Source organism: Halichoerus grypus, chromosome 4 (assembly GCF_964656455.1).
Source record: "Halichoerus grypus chromosome 4, mHalGry1.hap1.1, whole genome shotgun sequence".
In the NCBI taxonomy this organism is placed as follows: domain Eukaryota; kingdom Metazoa; phylum Chordata; class Mammalia; order Carnivora; family Phocidae; genus Halichoerus; species Halichoerus grypus.
In genome coordinates, this window is record NC_135715.1 from 140,551,264 (window position 1) to 140,572,972 (window position 21,709).

Sequence of the window (21,709 nt, forward strand, 5' to 3'; positions counted from 1 at the left end):
TTTTTAACCATCGCTCTTCCTCTCTAGTGCCTAGCACAGTTCCTTGCACATAGCACACGTTCAATACGAGCTTGCTGAATGAACAGTTCATTATATATATATGCTCCATGTAGAACTTAAGAGCATTTCAATCTTTTTAACAAGTAGCTGAATATTTTTTTTTGACAGAGACTCTAATCAGATACATAGCAAATATAATCAATCATTAAGGCCATATTTTAATTTTTGAACTGATCTGCTAAGTCTTTCGGAAGAATTTTTTTTCTTTTATTCGACCTCACGGACTGTGCTTGAGAATCTTGTATCTTTGGTCAATATATATTGTTGAAAAGTTAACATTTTGTCTTTCGTTGAACTCCCAACTAGAGGGTCTCTTTAGGGAGGGAGATAATTTTCATAGTATCTAATAGGATAGGGGTATGGGAACAGAGAGGAGCTTATAGTCCAGGGTCTTTAGCATTGTGATAGGCTTAAGCCAACAATTTAAAAACTATATGATTTTACATACGTGTATACATTTGCATATGTATACACACATATAGCTGTGTGTAGTGTGAATGTATGTCTAAACGTATACACACATATATGTACTTCTGATACTCTGTAAGTATGGGGCTTTTACTTTAATAAATAATTTGGCATAAAAAATGCAAGAAATTTAAGAGCAGAATTATCCATTTAGTGGCTTTGCTCTTTGTAAACTCCAGAAATGGAAGCATACTTACATATAGGATCTCCTGCAACAGCTGGATCTGATGGTTCACTGGGAGGACCAACTCCTGCAGCATTTATTGCCATTGCTCTGAACTGGTATTTAACACCTTCAATCAAGCGGGGAACGTTAAATTCCACATCTTTCAATCCCACTTTGGTTATTGGTGCTCGGCTAACACGTGACCAGTAGGCACCTCCCTCTTCTCTCTTCTCCAGCCAGTAGCCAGTAATTGGAGAGCCGCCATTGTCCAGAGGAGGGGTCCAGCTCACTAGCATTGACCCTTTGGTGCGCTCCAGAACTTTTGGTTTTCCCGGAGGCCCAGGAGGGCGGAAGGGATCTTGAATGACAACTTTATCTGATTTGCAGTCATCACTGATTCCATATTTATTCACTGCCCTAACTCGGAACTCGTACTGACCGTTGGGGATAAGTTTCCAGACCTAGAAATCAGATGAATAGTGATTTCTTAAAGACAACATACTTATGTTGATTTCAGTTATTTTAAAATTCAAGTGCTTTTCCTAGGGAAGACTATAAAAAGAAATCTGTTAAAATCAAGTAAATGTATCGTTTAAAAATACATAGACTCAAATGTGGAGAAAGCATATGCAAGTAATAAATCATTGAACACTACATAAAAAACTTAATGATGTACTATATGTTGGCTAATGGAATTTAAATAAATTAAAAAAATAAGAATGTGTGTATTTATTATACCTAATAGTGGATGTCTTAAATAAAAGAGACTTGGTTTACCAAATAGTATTTACTACGTGGCCGTATGTGCATGGTGCTAGAAACTATGATAAATCTTTTTATGTGCAGTTTTGAGTTTAATCATTAAATTCCAAGGTTATGCCAGAATGGTGTCAATTCAGAGTCGTGTCCTTTTAATCTGTATAAGAAAACATTTAGAATAGTCTACCCCATATTTCCTCTCTACAGCAGTGTTGGTGACTTCTTCCCATTCACTTTTCTTCCTGCTTGCATCACGTTTGTCAATGATATAATGGGTGATTTCACTGCCACCATTGTCTAGAGGGGCATCCCATGTCAAGTAGCAGGATTCAGCTTTAATATCCGTAACAGCAAGATTTCTTGGTGGTGATGGACGATCTGGAAAGGAACCCAGAGAGGAGAATGAGAAGACAATTTTTAAACAGACACTGGACTTCGTTTTGAGCTAAGAAAGCAGGTCCCTTACCATATACTTCCACATGAACATTTCGGAACACCGAGCCCAGGCGATTGGAAGCAGTAATGGTGTAAGTGCCCTTGTCTTCCCGGACTGCTTTGGGAATGATAATCTCGGTTTTTGCCTCACTTCGGGATACTTCTTCCTTGGTTATCTTAAGTGCATCAGTGGGTTTTTCGATCACAGTTTCATTCTTGGACCATTCAATCTTAGGCATCGGAAGGCCTGTCACATCTGCAGGGATGTTAACAGGCTCTCCTGCCTTAACTTTGATAGTGTCTCCTCGAACAGACAGGCGCAACTTAATAGTTGGAGGCACTGCAAAGAGAAGGGAAAGAAAAAAAAAGTCATAAGGATGTTTGCTCAACCTATGAGATAAAGGCAGCACCATAAAGTGCACTAAAATCAGGCTCAGATTCCACACCTTCGTCATCTTGTATGACCACATTAAGAGGCAGGGATGGTTCACTTTCCCCAATTGCATTGACAGCTTTGACGCGGAATTCATACATTTGGTGTTCATCAAGATCTTCAACCAGAAAAGATGTGGTTGGGCAGAGTCGCGTGTTAACTCTTTCAAAGTTGGGTTTGTCGTGACGCCGTTTTTCAATGATATAGCCTTGGATGGGGCTGCCACCATTACTGCGGGGCTCTTTCCAGTCAAGGGTGATAGTGGACTTTGTCCTTTCTGTGTATGTGAGCCTCTCAGGAGATGTTGGAGGACCTTTAACCAGAGGCAAGTTGAAATGACAAGCATCAAATAAATATTCATATAAGAGAGAGTATTTCACTTCAAATTAATTATGTGAAAAAGAGGTTTCTGTTTAGCATAACCTTACACCCATCTTTAAAATCCTTCTGAAAACATATCAGTTACCAGAATGAGAGACATTCATAATAGGCAGAATTTTTCTTAGTAAGTTTACAGTCAAAATTGTTGATTAAAAGTAAATCGAAGGGCATGTATGCTTTTGTTATTTTTACCATTTTTAGATCTTTTACACCTCTGTCAATGGGAAAGCTTCAAATCCTAATGAAGTAGAAGAGAAGGTCTGTGAAGTTTTGCTTTGGATGACCAGCTGAGATCAAAGTGTTTCCTTTATTAACAGACAGTGGATAGGTCTTCTGAACAAACTTTGAACCAAATTGCCTCCAATTGTGGGTTTAAAATGGAGTGGAAAGAGAATTTATATAATGCTGCTATAGTTTTGTGCCCAAAGGACAAAACAAAGAATAAGTGTGAATGTTAAAACTAGACCTAATCCTCTCCTGTTGATTATTATTGCAACCAGAAGCCGAGCTTTGTGGTGGAAGCTCAGCTCTGTTCTGATACCTCTGGTACAACTTGACCTATAGCAGACATATTTGAGATGAGCTGTCACAGTGAGGATGTAATTTTATTTTTTGGTTGGTAGGGAAGTGATGGTGGAGGAGGAATAATGCCTCTGTTTCTTGGGGAATGGGTCATCCTCACAGATTTTGCTTTCTTGGATGGGGTGTCAGGATGCATTTCCAAGTGTGTGCAATTTTAGGGTTTCACATTTGTTCATATTGCTTAAGGAGATTTCCTTTGGTTAGATTTCTGTTCTCTGGTGGCTTTTTCTGATTCTGGGTCTCTGTATCCTTCCAGCGTGGAGACTACTTGAGGGCTGAAGGAAGACTAAGGCATTTATCATAAGGCTGTTGTCTATCCTGTAGTCTTCCAAAAATAGTGAATTGCCTTTAACTACTAAAGTATTAAATGAATTACTCCAGTGCATTCTATGCAGAGATGTAGTATTTCTATTTTTAGGTTATTGTTAAGCTTCAGTAGATTCAGGTTTTTCAGTACACAAAATCATGCATGCATTTGTGCAAACATTACAGTGAGCCACAAATTACATTGAAATTATAGCAAATACAGTATTCTTAAAGTTGCTAGTAGTTATTAGATTTACCTTTCTTATCACTCTCTAGCTATAGATCATGGGACTGTTGGGGAGTTCAAAGCCATCAGGCTCAATAAATAAATGACATAACTAGAAGCAAACACAAGGAAAACACAATGAAAACCTCTTTTACCTAGTGGATCAACTGCAAGAATTGGTCCTATTTCAACAGGAGGGCCACAGCCAAACTTGTTCTTGGCAATCACACGGAACATATATTCTTGCCCCTCAATGAGACCCGTGATGTCACATTTAGATCTCTCAGTCTCAATTGGTTGTCTCCAGGTATGCATCTTAGCATCTTTTCTTTCAATAATGAATCCTGTGATTTCACTTCCTCCATCATCAGCTGGATCAGACCAGTTAAGTAAACACATCTTTCTATTTGTTACAACAGGTTTTAAGTCAAGAACTGGTCCAGGAACATCTGAAAAATAATAATAATTTAAAAAAACCCCAACATAAAAATCAATGCGATAAATTGTATAGCTTAGGGAAATCCTATGAAAATCCATGTAACATTCCTTACCAAAAACTTCTACCCTGGCTGCTGCAGATTTGGAACCACAGCTATTGGTAGCTGTAATCACATATCTGCCATGATCTTTTCTCAATGCATTCTTGATAATTAGCTCAGATTTGGCTCCAACGTTCTCTATGACAACGCGGTCTTTATCCAGCTCCCCTTCTTCTATGGTCCATACTCTGGTAGGCACCGGACGACCAGTTACCACAGCTGGAATTCTAAGAGTCTTTCCAGCCATTATTTGTATTCCAGCTTTGACAGAAACATCTAGTTCCACAGTTGGAGGCTCTGTTTTAAAGAGAACAGTAATATGTTAGCCCAAGAAAGATGGAAAAAAAAAATCCCATACAAGGAAAATATCCATAATCTTATTCATGTAACTTTTAAGTTACCTTGTGGTTCAGCCACAGTAACAGGTCCTGTCTCTCCCGGTGGTCCTTCACCTGCAGCATTGACCGCACTCACCCGAAGTTTATAATCTGCGCCCTCTCGGATTTCTTTGACAGTATACTGACGGGCCTTGATCATCTTCTCTGTGCAGCGTGACCATTCATTTGTGCCAACCAGCTGCTTATCAACAAAGTAGCCAACAATTTCCCCACCGCCGTTGAAAGCTGGGGGTTCCCATTCTAGATCAATAGTTGTAGAGCTTGTGTCAGTGACTCTTGGGACAGGTGGCCCCGGTGGAGCTAGAATGAATGCAGAGACACAAATCAAAACTCACTGAAGCTTTTAAAATGCACAAAACTTACTCTATCCACTTTTTCCAGAATGCATTGCATGTAATATGGGTAAGTACTGTCTTCTGAAACTTTTAAGTTATATATACAGATATTTTTAAAATTTTACACTGTAACCTTAATATGTGTCTGTAGTCATTGTTAGTATTTTGCTTGCTTTTTTTTTTTTTTTGTAAGGTTAAGGTATACAACATAATGATTTGATACATATATTGCAAAATGATTACCACAATGTTAGTTTATACCTCTATCCCCTTACATAATTATCCTTCTTTTGGTAGTGATAACATTCAAGATCCACTCTCTTAACAACTTTCAAGCATATAATATAGTACTTAATTAAGTGACTTAATTATAGTCACCATGCTGTACCCTACTCTCTTCGTAAGAAATTACTTACAGATTGGATCACGTGCTGTTTTGGGATCTGAAGGGGGACTGAACTTTCCAGGTCCAGCTGCATTTTCGGCACATACTCTGAAGACATAGGTGAGTCCTTCTAATAGGCCTTCTACATTGGTCTTCAAAGAATTCAGAAGGCTTCTGTTGACACGAGACCAATGTGTACTATTAACCTCACGTTTTTCAAGCCAATAACCCAAGATGGGACTTCCATTATCTTTTGGTTCATTCCATTTCACTAGCATACTGTTGCTGGTTATATCTTCTACAATGGGCTTATCTGGTGCATCAGGTGGTTCTGATAAAAGAAAAAAATATTGCATAGTTCAATTAATTCCCTAGTATGATACAAAAATTCAAGTTTATAAGCTATGATAATGTATATACCCATGCATATGATAAAAAGGCAAAGTGTAGATGCTAAAAGAACCTTACCAAATGGATCTTTAGCTATAAGTGGCTTTGAAACACATGGTGGTCCAGGCCCAAACCTATTTTCAGCTCTTACACGAAAGAGGTACTCTTTTCCTTCAATCAGTTTTGTCACTGAGTATTTGCAGTGTCTAAGTGTTGAAGTGACAGTAATCCACTCTGAGTCAGGTTTTGTCTTGTCTTTCTTTTCCAAGGTGTAGTTTATAATTTCACTGCCACCATCATCAAGGGGTGGTTCCCATTTACAGAGGACGGAGTTCTTTCTAATATCTTCAAATACAAAGTTGATTGGTGGTCCCGGTGTATCTGATATTTCAAAAGACAGCAGTGACTAAAAATTTACGTAGAAGTGGTTGCAATGGAAAATGTCAATGTCAGCATGCCCCTTTAACGTAAACTTCTGTTTTTCCTACATCTGTCTTTGTATCACATGAGCTAACAAACAACAAGTTTGGTTGATTTCATTTACGTAGCTGGGAGGAAAAATGGGACTGAGGATACCTGGCTGAAGCTATTTCCTACTTCTTTTATCCCCCTTCCCCCTGGCCCAAACCCCTTTTTTATGTTTTACTAAAACTCTTATATAGACTTTCTTCCATGGAGAAGTGTAGTTTTACCTACTTACCTAGCACACAAACAGTACAAGGAGCTTTGGCAATACCATGGTCATTTTCAGCTTTGATCATATACAGGCCATGGTCAGGTCGGAGAGAATCTCGGACGCGTAGCTGAGATTCTCCTTTTTTACTGTTGTCGATACTCAAACGTTCTGTCAGAGGCAGGACAAATGGTTCTTCTTCTTCTTGAACTTCACCCCTCTTCCTCCTAATTGTGGGTGCTACTCGCTTCTTAATTTCTTCTGGGGTAATGACTTTTTCATCCTTTAGCCATGTAATAGTTGGGTAAGGTGACCCAGAGATGGTTGCGTCAAGTGCTATTTCATCACCTCGTTTCACTTCGAGGCTTGTTCTCATAATGACCTTTGGGGCATCTGTAATGATTAAAGATGGAAATTGCTTTCAATTCTGATCAAAACATCTGATAAAACATTATTCTCTTTTACCGTACAATGGGAAAATGGCAACTCCATGAAACAAAACTTACCAATAGGATCTACAGCTTTGGTTGGAGGAGTGGCCCGAGAAGGTTCACTAATGCCAGCAGCATTTTCTGCTCTCACTCGGAACTGGTATTCCTTTCCCTCTTCAAGTCCTTTTGCTGTATAGGTCAGGACTGGTACTAGGTGTTCATTGCACCTCTTCCATTTGTCTTCACCCTTAGCAATCTTTTCTATGATGTAACCCATTATCTTGCTCCCTCCATCATACAAAGGCGGCTTCCATGTAATAGTCATTGCCTTAGCTGTAGGATTATGAACCTCAACATCTACAGGTGGATCAGGGGGCTCTGAAGGATAAGAAAACCTTGTTAATATGTACGTGTATAATATAAACCCGTCTTTGTAAAATAAAAAATTGCATATTAATTCCTAGCTATATTATATCCATGCCCAAACTTACGCTTTGGATCTTGAGCAATGACTGGATTTTTCAGTTCAATATATTCGCCTCCACCAATCTTGTTGACAGCTTTAACACGGAAGAAGTATTCACCATTTGGTATGAGATCTTTTACGGTCCAAGACAGTTTGTTCTCACCAGACATGACTGGTATATATGTCCTTCTCCCAGCCTCTCTGCGTTCCAGGACATAATGAAGGATTGGGCTTCCACCATCGTATTCTGGAGGTTCCCATGTTAATTTACAAGAACTCTTGGTCACGTCACTTGCTTTAATATCTTTGCATGGTCCAGGTAAGCCTATTAAAAATAACATGATTATTATTGTAAGATGAAAAGTCAGCATGTTATAGTACACTCTTTTTCTAAGTGGGACTATCCACATTTTGGGTGGGATAATCTTTGATGTGTTGGAGTATCCCCCCCCTTACACTGCAGGCCATTTAGCATCCTTGGACCCCAATTACTAAATGTCAGTAGTCCCCCTGAGTCTTTGTTCCAAGCAAAGTTGCCCCCCCTCCCCCCGCACAAATTTTTAAAACACCATCCACATGGGACAGGGTAGAAAATGTTACTGATCCTGGTGAAAACACTATGGACAAATGCAAATACAATTAACAAATGAATATTGGCAATTTAAACATTCTTTGGGTATACTCTATCTTTTATTTAGTACTTAACATGCCAGTAATTACAACAGAAGTAACTTAGTTTAATCAGAATTTAACTGGCAATTTCACCTCTATAATTGCTTTGCTTCTCATATGGGAAAGAAATCATCTGGAAATGGCCAACTCATGAAACCCTTATACTAACACTGCAAAGTTAACTAACTTTCCTAACACATGAAGAAGAATATCCGGTATTTCATCAAAGAATGATTACCTATGACTTTGACATTGATTGAGCCAGTTGCTGAGCCGAGTTTGTTTTCCAGCGTAATGGTATAAACTCCAGCATCTGCATGGACACTCTTGGGAACTTCAAGGTATGCAGAGATGTGATCGTTCTTCATTGTTAATCTGTCACTTGCTTTGACTTCTTTGCCATCTTTATGCCAACTAACGGTTGGAACTGGGACAGCTCTGAAGGGAACAGGAATGCTTAACTTTTCACCTTCAATAACCACAATGTCGTGAGTCTCCATATCAATTGTTGGCTTGCCTGTAAGATAGCCAAAAGAGGAGAAAAAGATATGTCAAAGTGCAATGTGTAAGCAAAGCCTGTTTTATTAATTATAAAGGAAACTCTATTCTTACAGTCTGGGTCTTTGGCAACCACATTTTCGGAGATTTCAGATGGCTCACTGACACCAACAGCATTGACAGCTCTCACTCTCAGAACGTACTCCTTGTCAGGAACAACACCTTCTTCAACTTTGAATTTCAGGTCTTTTATTGGGCGAGAATTAACTCGCATCCATTTCTCAGTGCCTACCGGACACATTTCAACATGGTATCCTATAATAGGACTTCCACCATTTTTCTCTGGAGGCTTCCAGGCAATGGCAATGTGCTTTCGCCCAGCGTCAGTCACATGCAAGTCAAGTGGAGGTGAAGGAGGACCTGAAAGAAGAGTGAAACATTCACATCCGTGATCTCATCATCAAGCTCTAGACAGTATCCTTCGCATAACTGATACTACTTACTTTTTGGATCTTCAATTGCCAGGATTTCTGTGGGTTCACTTGGGTGACCAACTCCAGCTTCATTTTCTGCCCGAACTTGAAACTGGACCTCTGTTCCTTCAATGACATCAGTTACTCTGAAGTTACAGTCAGGTCCTGAGGTCTTTCCAGCTTTCACCCAACGGGTCCCTAACTTTTCTTTCTTCTCAATGATATATCTATTGAAATAAAGCATTTCATTAGCATTAATAGGGAAAACAAAGTGAAGAATTTTCAGTGGAGTATAAATTATTCTTTGTGAATTAATTAAAATTCTACCTCTGTATTGGTCGTCCACCATCATTTTTCGGTGGTTCCCACTTCAGGTCAACATGTCGCTTGGTTACGTCAACCACTGCCAGAGCATAGGGTGGCCCAGGGGTGGCTAGAAGCAAAATATTCAATGGTTAGAAAAACCAGAGGGAAAAGTGATAATCTACTACAAATGGTGTCACAAAGATGAAGTTAGAGAACATACTAAAGGTGTCTTTGGCCAGGACAGAGTCCTCAATTTCACAGTAGTCACTTTGTCCTATGGCATTTTCTGCAGCAACTCGGAACACGTATAGAGAGCCCTCTGTCAGTGGGGTTACTGTGCACTTGGTGTCCTTGACAGTTGTGTCCACTGTTTGCCAGCCTTTTCGCCTCACGTCTCTCTTTTCCACAATGTAGTTGGTGATGGGGGACCCTCCATCTTTCTCAGGAACTGTCCACTTGAGGTCTGCTGTATTTTTTGTGATATTAATAACTTCAAGCCAGCGAGGTGGTGATGGAGGATCTAAAGAAAAAGAGAATTTGATTTTTTTATTGTCCAATATTCATTCAGTCTTCACTGAATTCTCTCGTAGTCACTAGGAAATCACAGAAAGCAAGGATGAAATAATCTAGTAATGAGGTTTTCATTTTTCTCATATTGTAGTTCTCAGTTATACTTTAGAAGAATTTATATACCTTAAACATCAAGAGTGACTTACATAGTTTTTCCCTGCAAAGCACAGGGTCACTGGGTTCACTGGGCTCACTTTCTCCAGCCTTGTTCACAGCTCTAACTCGGAATGAGTATTCCTGCCCTTCCATGAGACCGGTGAGCAAATGCTGAGTGGTGGGAACACCTTCAGCCACTCGGACCCAGTCATCTGTTCCAGTCTTTAGCATTTCAATGATATAAGACTCAATCTTTGCCCCTCCATCATGTTCTGGCTTTGTCCAATTCAACATCAATGATGTTTTGCCTACATCTTTCACAGTTGGTTTTCCAGGAGGCCATGGAGGATCTGCAAACCAATGAAATAAAACAATTATTTAGGTTTGTCAAAAAAGGAATTAATGGAAGCTTCAAAATAACCACAGAAAGATATATAAATAATACCTATGGGATCCTTTATTAAGATTGGTTCAGTTGATCTACTTGGTTTTCCAGGTCCAGCAAGATTTTCAGCCAACACACGGAATCTGTATTTTTTCTTATTGGTGAGACCTTTCACTCTGAATTAGGGACAAAGTATGAATTGGATACCATGATCAGCAGAAACCTCTGTGTATTTTACGCAGAAAGGGCTAATTTGTTTAAATTGTAAAAAACTGATACCGAAATTTAACTGAAATTATTTCATTATAAATTTAGATTTGGTCAAATGTACCAATGTAATTATAGTATCTATAATAGTGATCATTCTCATAACATACTGGAAGACCACTTTGCAACTTACAGAAAGTAAATATTTTATAGTAAAGAAATTAAGAAATGTGTCCTTGAATGGAATTTATATCATTTTTGAAATTATGTGGTAACACAAAATATAAAAATAATTTAAAATTTTATGGTAATATATAAGAATGTATATCAAAAGGAATGCTAAAGAATAAAAAATCATATATAGTGCTATCTTAACATCTTGATGGAGATATTGGACATACCTATATGTTGTGTCCTTTACTGGCATCTTATTGCATCTGACCCATTTATCAGTATCAGGATCTAATCTTTCAACCCAGTATCCAGTGATTGGGCTGCCACCATCATCGTCTGGCTCACACCATGTGAGAGTAACTACATCTTTAGTTATATCAGAAGGTTCCAGGCGAGTTGGAGGTCCAGGTGGATCTATAGGCAGGATAATGATATAAGTGTTACATGTCCTATATATAAATATGACACCCAAATCCAAGTTTGACACAAGAATCTTTTTAAAAAAATTTTGGCCAATGGATTAACGAGAAACTTACCAAACTGAAATTTAGCTATTATTGGAGAGGCCTGAACTGGTTCACCAACACCATACATGTTTTCTGCAGCAACTCTGAAGATGTATTCTTTGTTGGGTGTTAGTTTGGTTGCCTTGTAGTTTGTATCCTTGACAGTTGATGAGAGCTTATGCCATACTTCACTGTCAGTCGCTCTTCTCTCCACAACATAGTTTGTGATTTTAGATCCACCATCATCACGTGGTGGGTTCCATGTTAGAAGGCATGATTCGTTGGTCACTTCTGTGATGTCAAAAGCGGCTGGTGGTCCAGGTTTGTCTGTGGAGGACATTACACGCTCAGGAAAAAAAACATTTTTTTTACATCCTGTTTGATTTTAAAAAGTAACTGCAATGAGTTTGCCCAGTTTTGAAATGACAGCCTCACTCACCTAAGACGTTCACTTCCACCACCGCAGTGGCCCGACCACAGACATTCACAGCCTCGATGATGTACGTGCCGGTGTCACTTCTCTTACTATCCATGATAGTCACTGTGGATTTCTTAGGAACGTTTTCAATGGTGATTCTTTTGTCCTGCTTCAGAAGCTTATCGGCCTTTGTCCAAGTTATTTTAGGTTCAGGTTTTCCAGTTACAGTGGCAGGAAGTTCGATCTTAGTTCCTGCTTTTACAGTGAGACCAGCAAGGAGCTTCACGTCGAGGAAAATTTCTGGAGCCTCTAAAATTGGAAAAGATTATTTACAATGTTAGCAAGTTCAAAAGAATTAAAGGAGAGGCCTGGTTAATAACACAAAACCCCAACATACGTACCCTGTGTATCCACAGCCTGGATTTCATCTGTGGGTTTGCTTGGTTTGCTAGGGCCTTGCCTGTTCAAGGCCTTCACGCGGTAGGCATACCATTTGCCTTCTTCAAGACCTGTCACTTCCATTCTATCAGAAAACAAAATAGGATATTTTACTATAATGCACATAATCTGTAGTATTCATAATCTTTCTAAAACTCACACCTACTCTTGATAGACTATTCCTCCTTAAATTAATTCTGGATTGCTTCAGTATTGTAACTAATGAAAACCTTGGAGGGGGGATAAGTTCAGCAGCACTTTTAAAAATTGGACAGGCACACCAGGGGATTTCTCAGTGAAAAAAAAGTAACAGATTTTCTAAAAGAAAAACACTCATTTTAGTGGGTAAGATGAAACATTTACTCGTGTGCCATAATTATCTTTATAAAATAACTATAAAGTAATATATATAAAATATAGATATTAAGTATAAATGTAAAATAGAATAGAAAATAAACCAAATAAAAATATAAATTATATTTTTATATAATTATAATTATCAAATAATTAAAATATAAATATAAAATAAATATAAAAATATAAAAATAATAATTCTAAAAACCTACTTTGTTTCTGCAACTGGTTCTCCACAGGCAACCCATCGATCAGAGCCTCGTGGACATTTTTCAACTATATAGCCTGTGATGCGTGAACCACCATCATGCTTAGGTGGATCCCATGTTAAGAAGATGGAACTGGCTGTTCGATCCCTCCATTTAACATTCTCTGGTGGGTCAGGTACCGCTATAAACATTTTAAAGAGAGTCAGTCTTAGATAGGTCATCTATGAAATCTCCATATTGCCAACCCGTGCCTTTCCCCCATAACTTCAACTCCAGGTATTAAAGCAAAAATGGTAATAAAAGGCTAGATAAGAAATCATCAAGAATGTACTCACTTGCAGGAACTGACATATTTACAGGTTCATCAGTATATGCAGGTTCTCCAGGGCCACATTTGTTACGAGCACAGACTTTAAATAAATACTCTTTTCCTTGAACAAGATCAGGAACTGTGAATTCTAGGTCAGTCACAGAGTCTATAACCTGGGACAAAGAAATACAATTACTTGTTTCCAAAAAACGCTTTCCCTGAGTCAAAAAGATTTTTATCATGAGCAGGGATACAAATAGAAATTGTTTTTGAATGATAAAGATTATTTCATATTAGGGAAAAAGTTGCAGGGGAAACACATAATATTTAAACCTTACTATATTAAGGTGAAACTTTCATAGTCTATACACATTAAAAAGGTGGCAAAAAGGTATTGATTCTTTTCACTAGGTTGGTTATTAAAAACATGATTTTAAAGTTTTTTTTTTTTTTATTAGCACTCTCGAGAGCATGAGCAGGGGGAGGGGCAAAGGGAAAGGGAACAGCAGGCTTCCTGGGCTGGGCTCCATCCCGGGACCCTGGGATCATGACCTGAGCTGAAGACAGATGCTTAACTGACTGAGCCACTTAGGTGCCCCTAGAAATGGTTCTAAATCAAGGTAAAAAACAATAATGAGTAATGAGTAAATAACAGTAATAAACTGAGGAGAAAAAAAATGGTAGATTGGGCCAACTAAAATAATCTAGTGGTGTGAGAAGTCTGACCACCAGGGAATCAAGTACTTAGTGTCCTTAGAATCGCTTATAGCTTAATAGGCCATATTGGGTACTTATCAGGTACCAAATGAATAGGTTAAGTTTTATTTTTTTGTAAACTTAGTAGAAAATTTGGTAAGGCACAAAATAAGGCAATTATACCAAATCTTGGTTGAACTACCTCAGGAAGCATTAGCATCAAGGCATCTAAAATAGTTTTTGGTTCTTTTTCAGCAAGGCAAAGTGAAACCATATAAACTTTGCACGGCATCCCAGCATACTGGGCTTTCCCCTGCTCTTTTTTTCTGGAGTTGGTGCATTGCTGCTCAAAACTCACTTTAGTCCATGTTTTCCGGCTGACTTCTCGCTTTTCAACAACATATCCAGTTAATGGACTTCCTCCATCATCATCTGGTGGTTCCCAAGTCAAATGTACTGAGTCTCTGGTTATGTCACTAAATTTCAGTTCTTTGGGTGCACTTGGGCGAGCTGAGAAAATGCAGTCAGAAATCAATATAGGTAATAGCTTGAACCAATATTTGTTAATACTGTCAAATCACCTTTTATAACAAAAGTTTAGGTCCTTACCGATTACATTGACATCAATTTCCCCAGAAATTGCTTTCACACGATTTTCTAATTTCAGTATATAAATGCCCTTGTCTGGACGTTCACTTGGAGAAATGACAAGTTCAGCGTAGGCAGATAAGGTTTTCATTTTCACACGGTCCCCTGCTTCTAGTACTTTATCTCCAAAAGACCAGGTTGCACTTGGCCTTGGATAGCCTGTACTTGGAACCAGGATCGTGATAGGATTCGGGACAATAACTTCCAGACCATCTTTAAATGCACTTAAATCCATTGTTGGTTCAACTACCAAGAAGAAAAATTAATGAGTCTCCGGTACTATATTTAAGCCACCCCCCCCCGCCACTGCCAAGTAGCTATGCGCTATTCCCAAATCTAAAAACAAAATATCCACTTACCAAATGCATCATCAGCAGTTAGAGGACCAAGAATTTCAGATGGATCTGAAACACCAGCTTCATTTTCTGCAGATACTCGATATAAATATTTATTTCCTTTTTGTAATCCAGTAACCTAAAGTTATGAATCAATATTTGTAAAAAACACATACATTTAAGTCCGTGATCATACACTGAATATTTTTATAGATGCAAATTCCCTACCTTGTAAGTCAGTTCAGGGACAAGTTTCTTATTGCAACGAATCCAATTATCTTTGCCTTCTTCACATCGCTCAATTATATAACCCAATATTGGGCTTCCTCCATCTTTCAGAGGAGGCTCCCATGTGAGCTGAACTGATGACTGAGTCTGATCTGAGGAATTTAGGTTCACAGGAGGACTTGGTCGCTCTGGAATGGAAGAAAGAGTTGGAGCACACCATTTAATTCAGTGATAATTTATTAATGTATAATTTCTATCATCCCCATTAAAATATTAGGTTTACTGAATTCACTGAATTAAGTAGGCACAGTCTGGATTTCTATGATTTTGTTCACATCTTTCTGATATTCTACCTTTTCATTAACTTTATTTTAATAGGCCTGATTTCTAGATTTCATGAAGTAATTATTTCTTTTTTTTTGATGGGCTTACCAATTGGATCAGCAACTTTGACAAAGGGTGTGGCTGCACTTGGTTTCCCAACTCCAATTCGGTTTTGGGCTCTGACCCGGAAACTGTACTCCTGTCCTTCCACCACATCAGTGACAGTTGCAGACAGGTCTTCAGCTCTTACTGTCATGGCAGTGTCCCATCTGATAGAAGTCTTATCTCTTAATTCAATAACGTAGTTTGTAATCTCAGCTCCTCCATCATACTCTGGTGGCTCCCATGTCAGTGAGACCCCAAATCTATTTATGTCAGTGATGGCCACATTCAAAGGAGGGCCTGGCACATCTGGATTTCATTACAGAAGAAAACATGGCTTTGGGTTAAATCAGGGATAAAAGCAAAGATAAGCTCGTTTGCAATTTACTTAAAAACTTCTTACCATATTTACTCCTTGCTTCTACAGGATTGTCAGTTTCTACTGGTTCACCAGTGCCAACTCTGTTTCTTGCACTGACACGGAATAGGTACTCAACTCCACCTTTTTGTAGTCCAGTGACAGTAAACTCACAACTGTCTGCACGATCAGTGGCCAGAACCCACGTCTTCCTTTTGATGTCACGTCTTTCAACAACATAACCTATGATTTTGCTTCCACCATCAGTTAATGGCTCTTCCCAGCCGAGGCTTACTTCACCATCAAATGTTTCTGTCACTTCTAAGTTACGTACTGGCCCTGGAACATCTGAAATTCACGTATAAAATTTTTTTTAGTGTGTTACCATGCTTTTAATTGTGCTTTGCCAATTGAGTCCAGGTGATGCAAGGGCTTACCAATAACTTTTAAATTGATGAATGCTTCTGCTTTTCCATGTTTGTTCTGAAGCACAATTTTATACCTTCCTTTGTCTCCTTTCTTAGCTTCTAAAATTCTGAAAGAAGTTTGTTCAGCTGTCGTATCAACAGTTTTTGAAGACAGAGGTTCATTTTCTTTAAACCACTCAGCTTCTGCTTTAGGGTAGGCATCGTAGGGCACCACCATTGTCAGAGGCTGGCCAACGTCAACCACAAGATCTTGATCAGCTGTCTTGATTTTAGGTGCAGCTAGTGAGAAAAAGAACATGTGAATGCTTTTGAGTTATGTATTGTAGTCCAGCTACACCATAGTTTCTTTACTATGTATTTGTTAGCAAATATTGGTTACATAACCTTGGAAGTATATCACAATAACTTTAGAGGAGAGAGAGCTTCTTTGCAAATTGTCAGACTTGAGAACAGAGGATTAAGAATGATCTAAAACCATAAAATCTCCTTTCTTTGCCAAAAATAATAATAGGGAACTAAATATAGTACAAAACATGTTTGTTTGTTTTTATAAAGTAAGCATGTCATACTTAGTTCAAGATAAACCAAAATTTTTATGTACAAGGGAAACAATAATGGCTTTTTCAGAGTGACAACCCACTAGGATGTCTTGGAAGCTAGGGTGAGGATGAGAACAGACCTAAGAGGCTCCAGAGGGGTTTGGAAAATTGAAGAGACCAGAGCTTTCTCTAGGTCTGGGTTTTTGGGGATGACTTTCAGGGCAATATGTTAATTCTAGGAATTAATGGACAGCCACCATGTGCCAGCACCTGTTCAAGATTCTAGCATGTAAAGAAGAATGCTTTCAATGACCTCTTACTCAGGACACTTTGTGGTAAGAGACATTAGAAAAGTTACACGTGGACAGAGCCTAGCAGAAATAAAAGGCTCTCACAAGCATCATCTCATTAATTATGAAATCTGAAACTTAACAGAGTTATCTGTGATATTGTGAGGATATTTGAAAATAAAAGAAAGGGATTTACCTGCCAGTTCAAGCTTAGCTCTGGCTTCTTTGTCTTTGGCAATAAATCTGTATTCACCCTGGTCACGAGGTTGAATATTACAAATCTGTAGCCTGTGTATCTTTCCTTCACTCATCATCTGGTGTTTGTCACCCTGAACAATAACCATGTTATTTCTTAGCCACTGAACTTCCACCTTATCTTTGTTGAGCTCAGCAAAAAAGACAACATCAGCACCAGGGGCCTCAAGAATATCCTGGGGAGGCCTGATGATCTCAACAGGGATTTCTGAAAAGAAATGTAAAATGAATACAAACATGTTCATATTTGGGTTAATCACCTTTAAAAACGTACTAATAGCAGGAGGGGAAGAATGAAGGGGGGGAAATCGGAGGGGGAGATGAACCATGAGAGACGATGGACTCTGAAAAACAAACTGAGGGTTCCAGAGGGGAGGGGGGTGGGAGGATGGGTTAGCCTGGTGATGGGTATTAAAGAGGGCACGTACTGCATGGAGCACTGGGTGTTATACGCAAACAAAGAATCATGGAACACTACATCAAAAACTAATGATGTATGGTGATTAACATAATAAAAAAAAGCAAAGTGAAAAAAATTAAAAAAATAACTGGTACTAATATCAAAATTGTCCTTTCACTCAGTGTGTACCTTCCACAAAAAGTCTGGCTCGAGATTTTCTGTCTTCTACTCCACAAGCATATTCACATTCATCATCCAGCCTGCAGTCTTTTATAATGAGTCTATGTGTACTTCCATCTTTTTCAAATTTGTATCTAAGAGAGGAGATCGAATTATTTGTTAGCTTGCATAATGATCACTAAATTGTCAAGCAATTAACAGGTAGTTACAGAAATAGAACTTCAGAGGCTTTCACTTACTTTTTGCCTTCTTTGATTTCTCTCCCATTTCTGTACCATTTCACATTTGCCTTCTCTCTGGAGAGCTGGCAGGAGAAGACCGCGTCATCAAATTCAGTGACTGTCTGGTCTTCTAAGTGCTCTACAAATTCTGTTGGGGCTTCTATAATCAGAAGGTCGGCAACAGATTTATCTTGTCCAGCGGTGACCATGTATTCACCCTCATCTGGGAAGCCACAGTCCTTAATGATTAGAGAGTGCTTATATTTATCGATTCTATATAAAACACGGTTGTCAAAAGCCACCTCTTCTCCATTTCTGGTCCATTTCAGTGTTACATTGAGGCGATTCACCTTGCACCAGAATGTGACCGTTTTCTTCTCCATTGTTTCAATATCTTTAAGAGGCTCAATAATTCTGAGGTCTTCCTCTGTTGTAAAGGAGAAGAATAATGTTGACTTGAACTGTTTTCACAATAGATACTGATTTAAAAACTCTTGTTAATTCCACATAAGTGACTTACCTTCTACTATTAGATTAGCAGCACTCTTCACATTTTCACCTCTGTGATTGGTCAGAGACACACTGTAATTGGCTTGATCATCTAATCGTGCATCTCTAATTCTGAGGGTGTAGACCAGGTCTTTTTGGAGAATAATGTATTTTGAACTATCGAAGATGGCCTCTTCATTTCTGAACCATTTGGCTTTGGCACCTTCCGTATTGACTTCACAGTTGAAGACAACTTCTTGTTGTTCCTTTACACGAGTGTCCTTAAGAGGAACTATGATCCTGAGTTTTTCTGAAAGCAAGCAACAATTCTTAGAGTAAGAAGAAGGACCAAAGTAGAGACAAATGTAAACAAACCCAAGAAGCGAAAACAAACGTACCAATTACTGTCAAGTGAGCTGCCGCTCTGGCGGCTCCAACCATGACTACGTAAGTGCCCATGTCTTGTAATGTGGCGTCTTTCACAACCAGGATCCTCTTTTTGCCATCAGCAATGATGTCATATTTGTCTCCAGATTCAAGTGTCTTATCATCCCTCTTCCACTGGACTTCAAAGCTTTCCTTTGATATAGAGCAGACAAATTCAGCCTTTTCTCCTTCAAGTATTTCAAGGTTTTGAGGCTTTGAGAGAAATTCGGCAGCGAGTTCTGGAAAGGAGCAGTTGCAAGGTATTAAAAGCTTCAGCATTTGTACCTTAAATGCATCAAGTATGAATTCTTAAAATATGACTTGTTGTAATTTTCATACCATAGACTTTGACTTTGCCATCAGTTCGAGAACTTGGGAGTCGGCAGTTGTAGTTGCCAGCATCCTCAAGATGAGCATTCCGAATGATCAGAATTCTCTTTCGTCCATCGGTAAGGATTTCATATCTTCCTGTTTCGATGATCTCCTCATCCCCTTTGTACCAAACCACTTCTGCTCCAGGCTTGGAGACTTCACAAACCAGTTTTATAGTGTCTGTTTCACTAACTTCAACGTTGCCAAGATTTTTTGTAAAGACAGCTTCTTCTTCTGCAGGAAGAGCAAAAAGAACAACATTGAGTTAAACTGAAAATTATTATTTTTTTTTCCAAAACATATACTTCTGTAAAGAAAGACTTCACCCTTACCCAGTACGGTCAGCATGCCAGAAGTTCTTGCTGTCCTTACTTCACAGGAATATTCTGCTTCATCATCCAGTAGACATTTGTTGATGACAAGAATGCGCACTGCTCCCTTAGATATGATGTCGTATTTTTTGCCCTTTTTAATTTCGGCACCATCTTTAAACCACTGAACCTATATTTGAGATACATAGATACTTTTATCAGTTTTCTTATTGTCCCTTCACATATGCGTCCTTAAGAGGAATTAGGATTCTGAGGTTTTTTTGAAAACAGCCAACAGGACTATGGTGTGAAGAAGAACCAAAGTGGTAAATACAAATATAACCTAAACCCAAAAGGGCAAGAACAAACTTCTTCAGTTATTGTTAAGTGAGCTGCTGTTATTAAAGATAATGGGATCATATAAGTTTTTTTTTTTTTCCCCAGGGCTTTAGATATCATGCAGACTAAGTCCTTTGTTTTTCGGATGTGTAAATGGAGACTCAAAGTTGACTTGCCAATGGTAGTTAATGAGACATATGGAATTGCAGATATTTGTTCTTAGCCTAAGAACATAGCAATTTCATATGGCCCAAACCAATAATATCTGAATCTCCTGATTGTGAGTCCATTGTTTTTCAAGTAATAGTTAATGAATACTACAAAGAAAACAATGAATCAAGTATGTATTTCACACCAAAGTAATAATCTTTAATCCAAAGGCAAAGTGATACTCAGGTTTGATTCACTTTCTTTTTTTTCTGTTTTGTCTAGGCCAAAAGTAAACAAAGGTATCTGACAACACAAGAGAGCAATCATACGTTCACAGACCTTAGCATTCTCTCGGGAAATTTCACACTCAAACCGAGCCATTTCTTTTTCTTTAACTTGAAGATCGGTGAGTGGTCTTAAGAATTCCACATGAGGAGCTGTAAGAGAAGGTCATCAGAATTCAAAATGAGGTTTCTAGCAGTTTACTCTGACATTACTGTGGTATTTATTAAGAAAAAGTTAGTTTTTTGCAGGGCCTTTCCATCTTAATAGGCTACAACAGACTTTGAAAGCACTTGGAGCTGCCATTCATGTATACTTTCCCCTTTTTTTTTTATGTATCTCTCTAGGTTTCATAAAACTATGTGGCATACTATATGTCCAACTGATTATATATCTATATCTACAACCTATCGATCACCAACAAGGTTCTCCTGAATGATGACCGAAAGAAAAATTCTCATTGATACTGCTCCAGAGTTGAAAGCTGATATTGTCAAAGGAAACACCAATAGCAAAGAAACATTATTTTATTTAAGGCAGGCTAAATAATCTTTGAGAAATTAGCAGAATTCAACAATAATGCAGCTTGAAGTGCTATAACCAGTCTTGTCTATGGCTAAGAGGCATGAGTCTGCAATTGAAATCACACATACTTAGCTTTTTTCTTTTTCTTTTTTTTTTTTTTCTTATGCTTCAAAGATGTCACACATAAGTCAGGCATCTATTAGTGCAACAAAGCAATGTGTTTTGTATGGGTGGGTGATTTGTTTTTGTTTTTTTTAATATATTTCATTTGTTTCCAGAATTAAGTCAGCAGATGGTAGGATCAGAGAGCTGCCCCCTTGCCCCTCCTTCTTTTAGGGCTCCTTGTGAGTCCTTCCCAGGATGATCGTTCTTGATCAGTGAAATTCTGGGACACAAATGCTGGCCAGTAGGCTTGAAGATATGCTCATGGTGGCTGAGGCTTCTTGGCGTGGTAACAAAGTAGATGACAAAGGGATGAAGGAGACCCAAGAAGCTACTCTCTCATTAGCTAAAAGCAGAGCGACCACAAAGAGGCAAGAATAAAACAGTACAAGATGCATGGAAGCACAATCAAAGCCACTATTTTGTAGCTGTTGACAGATGGGAAGCAACTAAACCAAACAGCAGCTATCCCACAAAAATACAGACTGAAAAATGTTATCACTAGACAAACGAATGAATGAAGAAATGAGCTAGCATGTGACATTTAGAAACAAGGTGTATCTTTCACCAAAGGAAGAAGTAATGCTAAAAACCATTAGT

At 38.5% G+C, this 21,709-nt stretch overlaps 1 protein-coding gene across 1 annotated transcript in view; it reads right to left on the reverse strand.

Annotated features, from left to right (window-relative positions):
* Window positions 1-21,709, reverse strand: part of TTN (titin) — a 274,297-nt gene that overhangs the window by 75,765 nt on the left and 176,823 nt on the right. Inside the window, 40 exon segments of the mRNA XM_078071037.1 lie at window positions 726-1,155; window positions 1,641-1,831; window positions 1,920-2,228; window positions 2,335-2,634; window positions 3,972-4,265; window positions 4,368-4,652; window positions 4,757-5,053; window positions 5,505-5,804; window positions 5,942-6,244; window positions 6,564-6,929; window positions 7,043-7,345; window positions 7,459-7,758; window positions 8,344-8,622; window positions 8,718-9,023; window positions 9,107-9,303; window positions 9,404-9,509; window positions 9,603-9,902; window positions 10,099-10,398; window positions 10,494-10,609; window positions 11,042-11,228; window positions 11,351-11,647; window positions 11,760-12,047; window positions 12,140-12,261; window positions 12,743-12,920; window positions 13,075-13,222; window positions 14,104-14,255; window positions 14,355-14,639; window positions 14,753-14,867; window positions 14,957-15,144; window positions 15,389-15,691; window positions 15,786-16,088; window positions 16,178-16,447; window positions 17,194-17,460; window positions 17,842-17,966; window positions 18,072-18,480; window positions 18,574-18,852; window positions 18,941-19,207; window positions 19,308-19,574; window positions 19,673-19,841; window positions 20,480-20,577. Of these exon segments, the coding sequence (XP_077927163.1) occupies window positions 726-1,155; window positions 1,641-1,831; window positions 1,920-2,228; window positions 2,335-2,634; window positions 3,972-4,265; window positions 4,368-4,652; window positions 4,757-5,053; window positions 5,505-5,804; window positions 5,942-6,244; window positions 6,564-6,929; window positions 7,043-7,345; window positions 7,459-7,758; window positions 8,344-8,622; window positions 8,718-9,023; window positions 9,107-9,303; window positions 9,404-9,509; window positions 9,603-9,902; window positions 10,099-10,398; window positions 10,494-10,609; window positions 11,042-11,228; window positions 11,351-11,647; window positions 11,760-12,047; window positions 12,140-12,261; window positions 12,743-12,920; window positions 13,075-13,222; window positions 14,104-14,255; window positions 14,355-14,639; window positions 14,753-14,867; window positions 14,957-15,144; window positions 15,389-15,691; window positions 15,786-16,088; window positions 16,178-16,447; window positions 17,194-17,460; window positions 17,842-17,966; window positions 18,072-18,480; window positions 18,574-18,852; window positions 18,941-19,207; window positions 19,308-19,574; window positions 19,673-19,841; window positions 20,480-20,577 (9,999 nt within the window).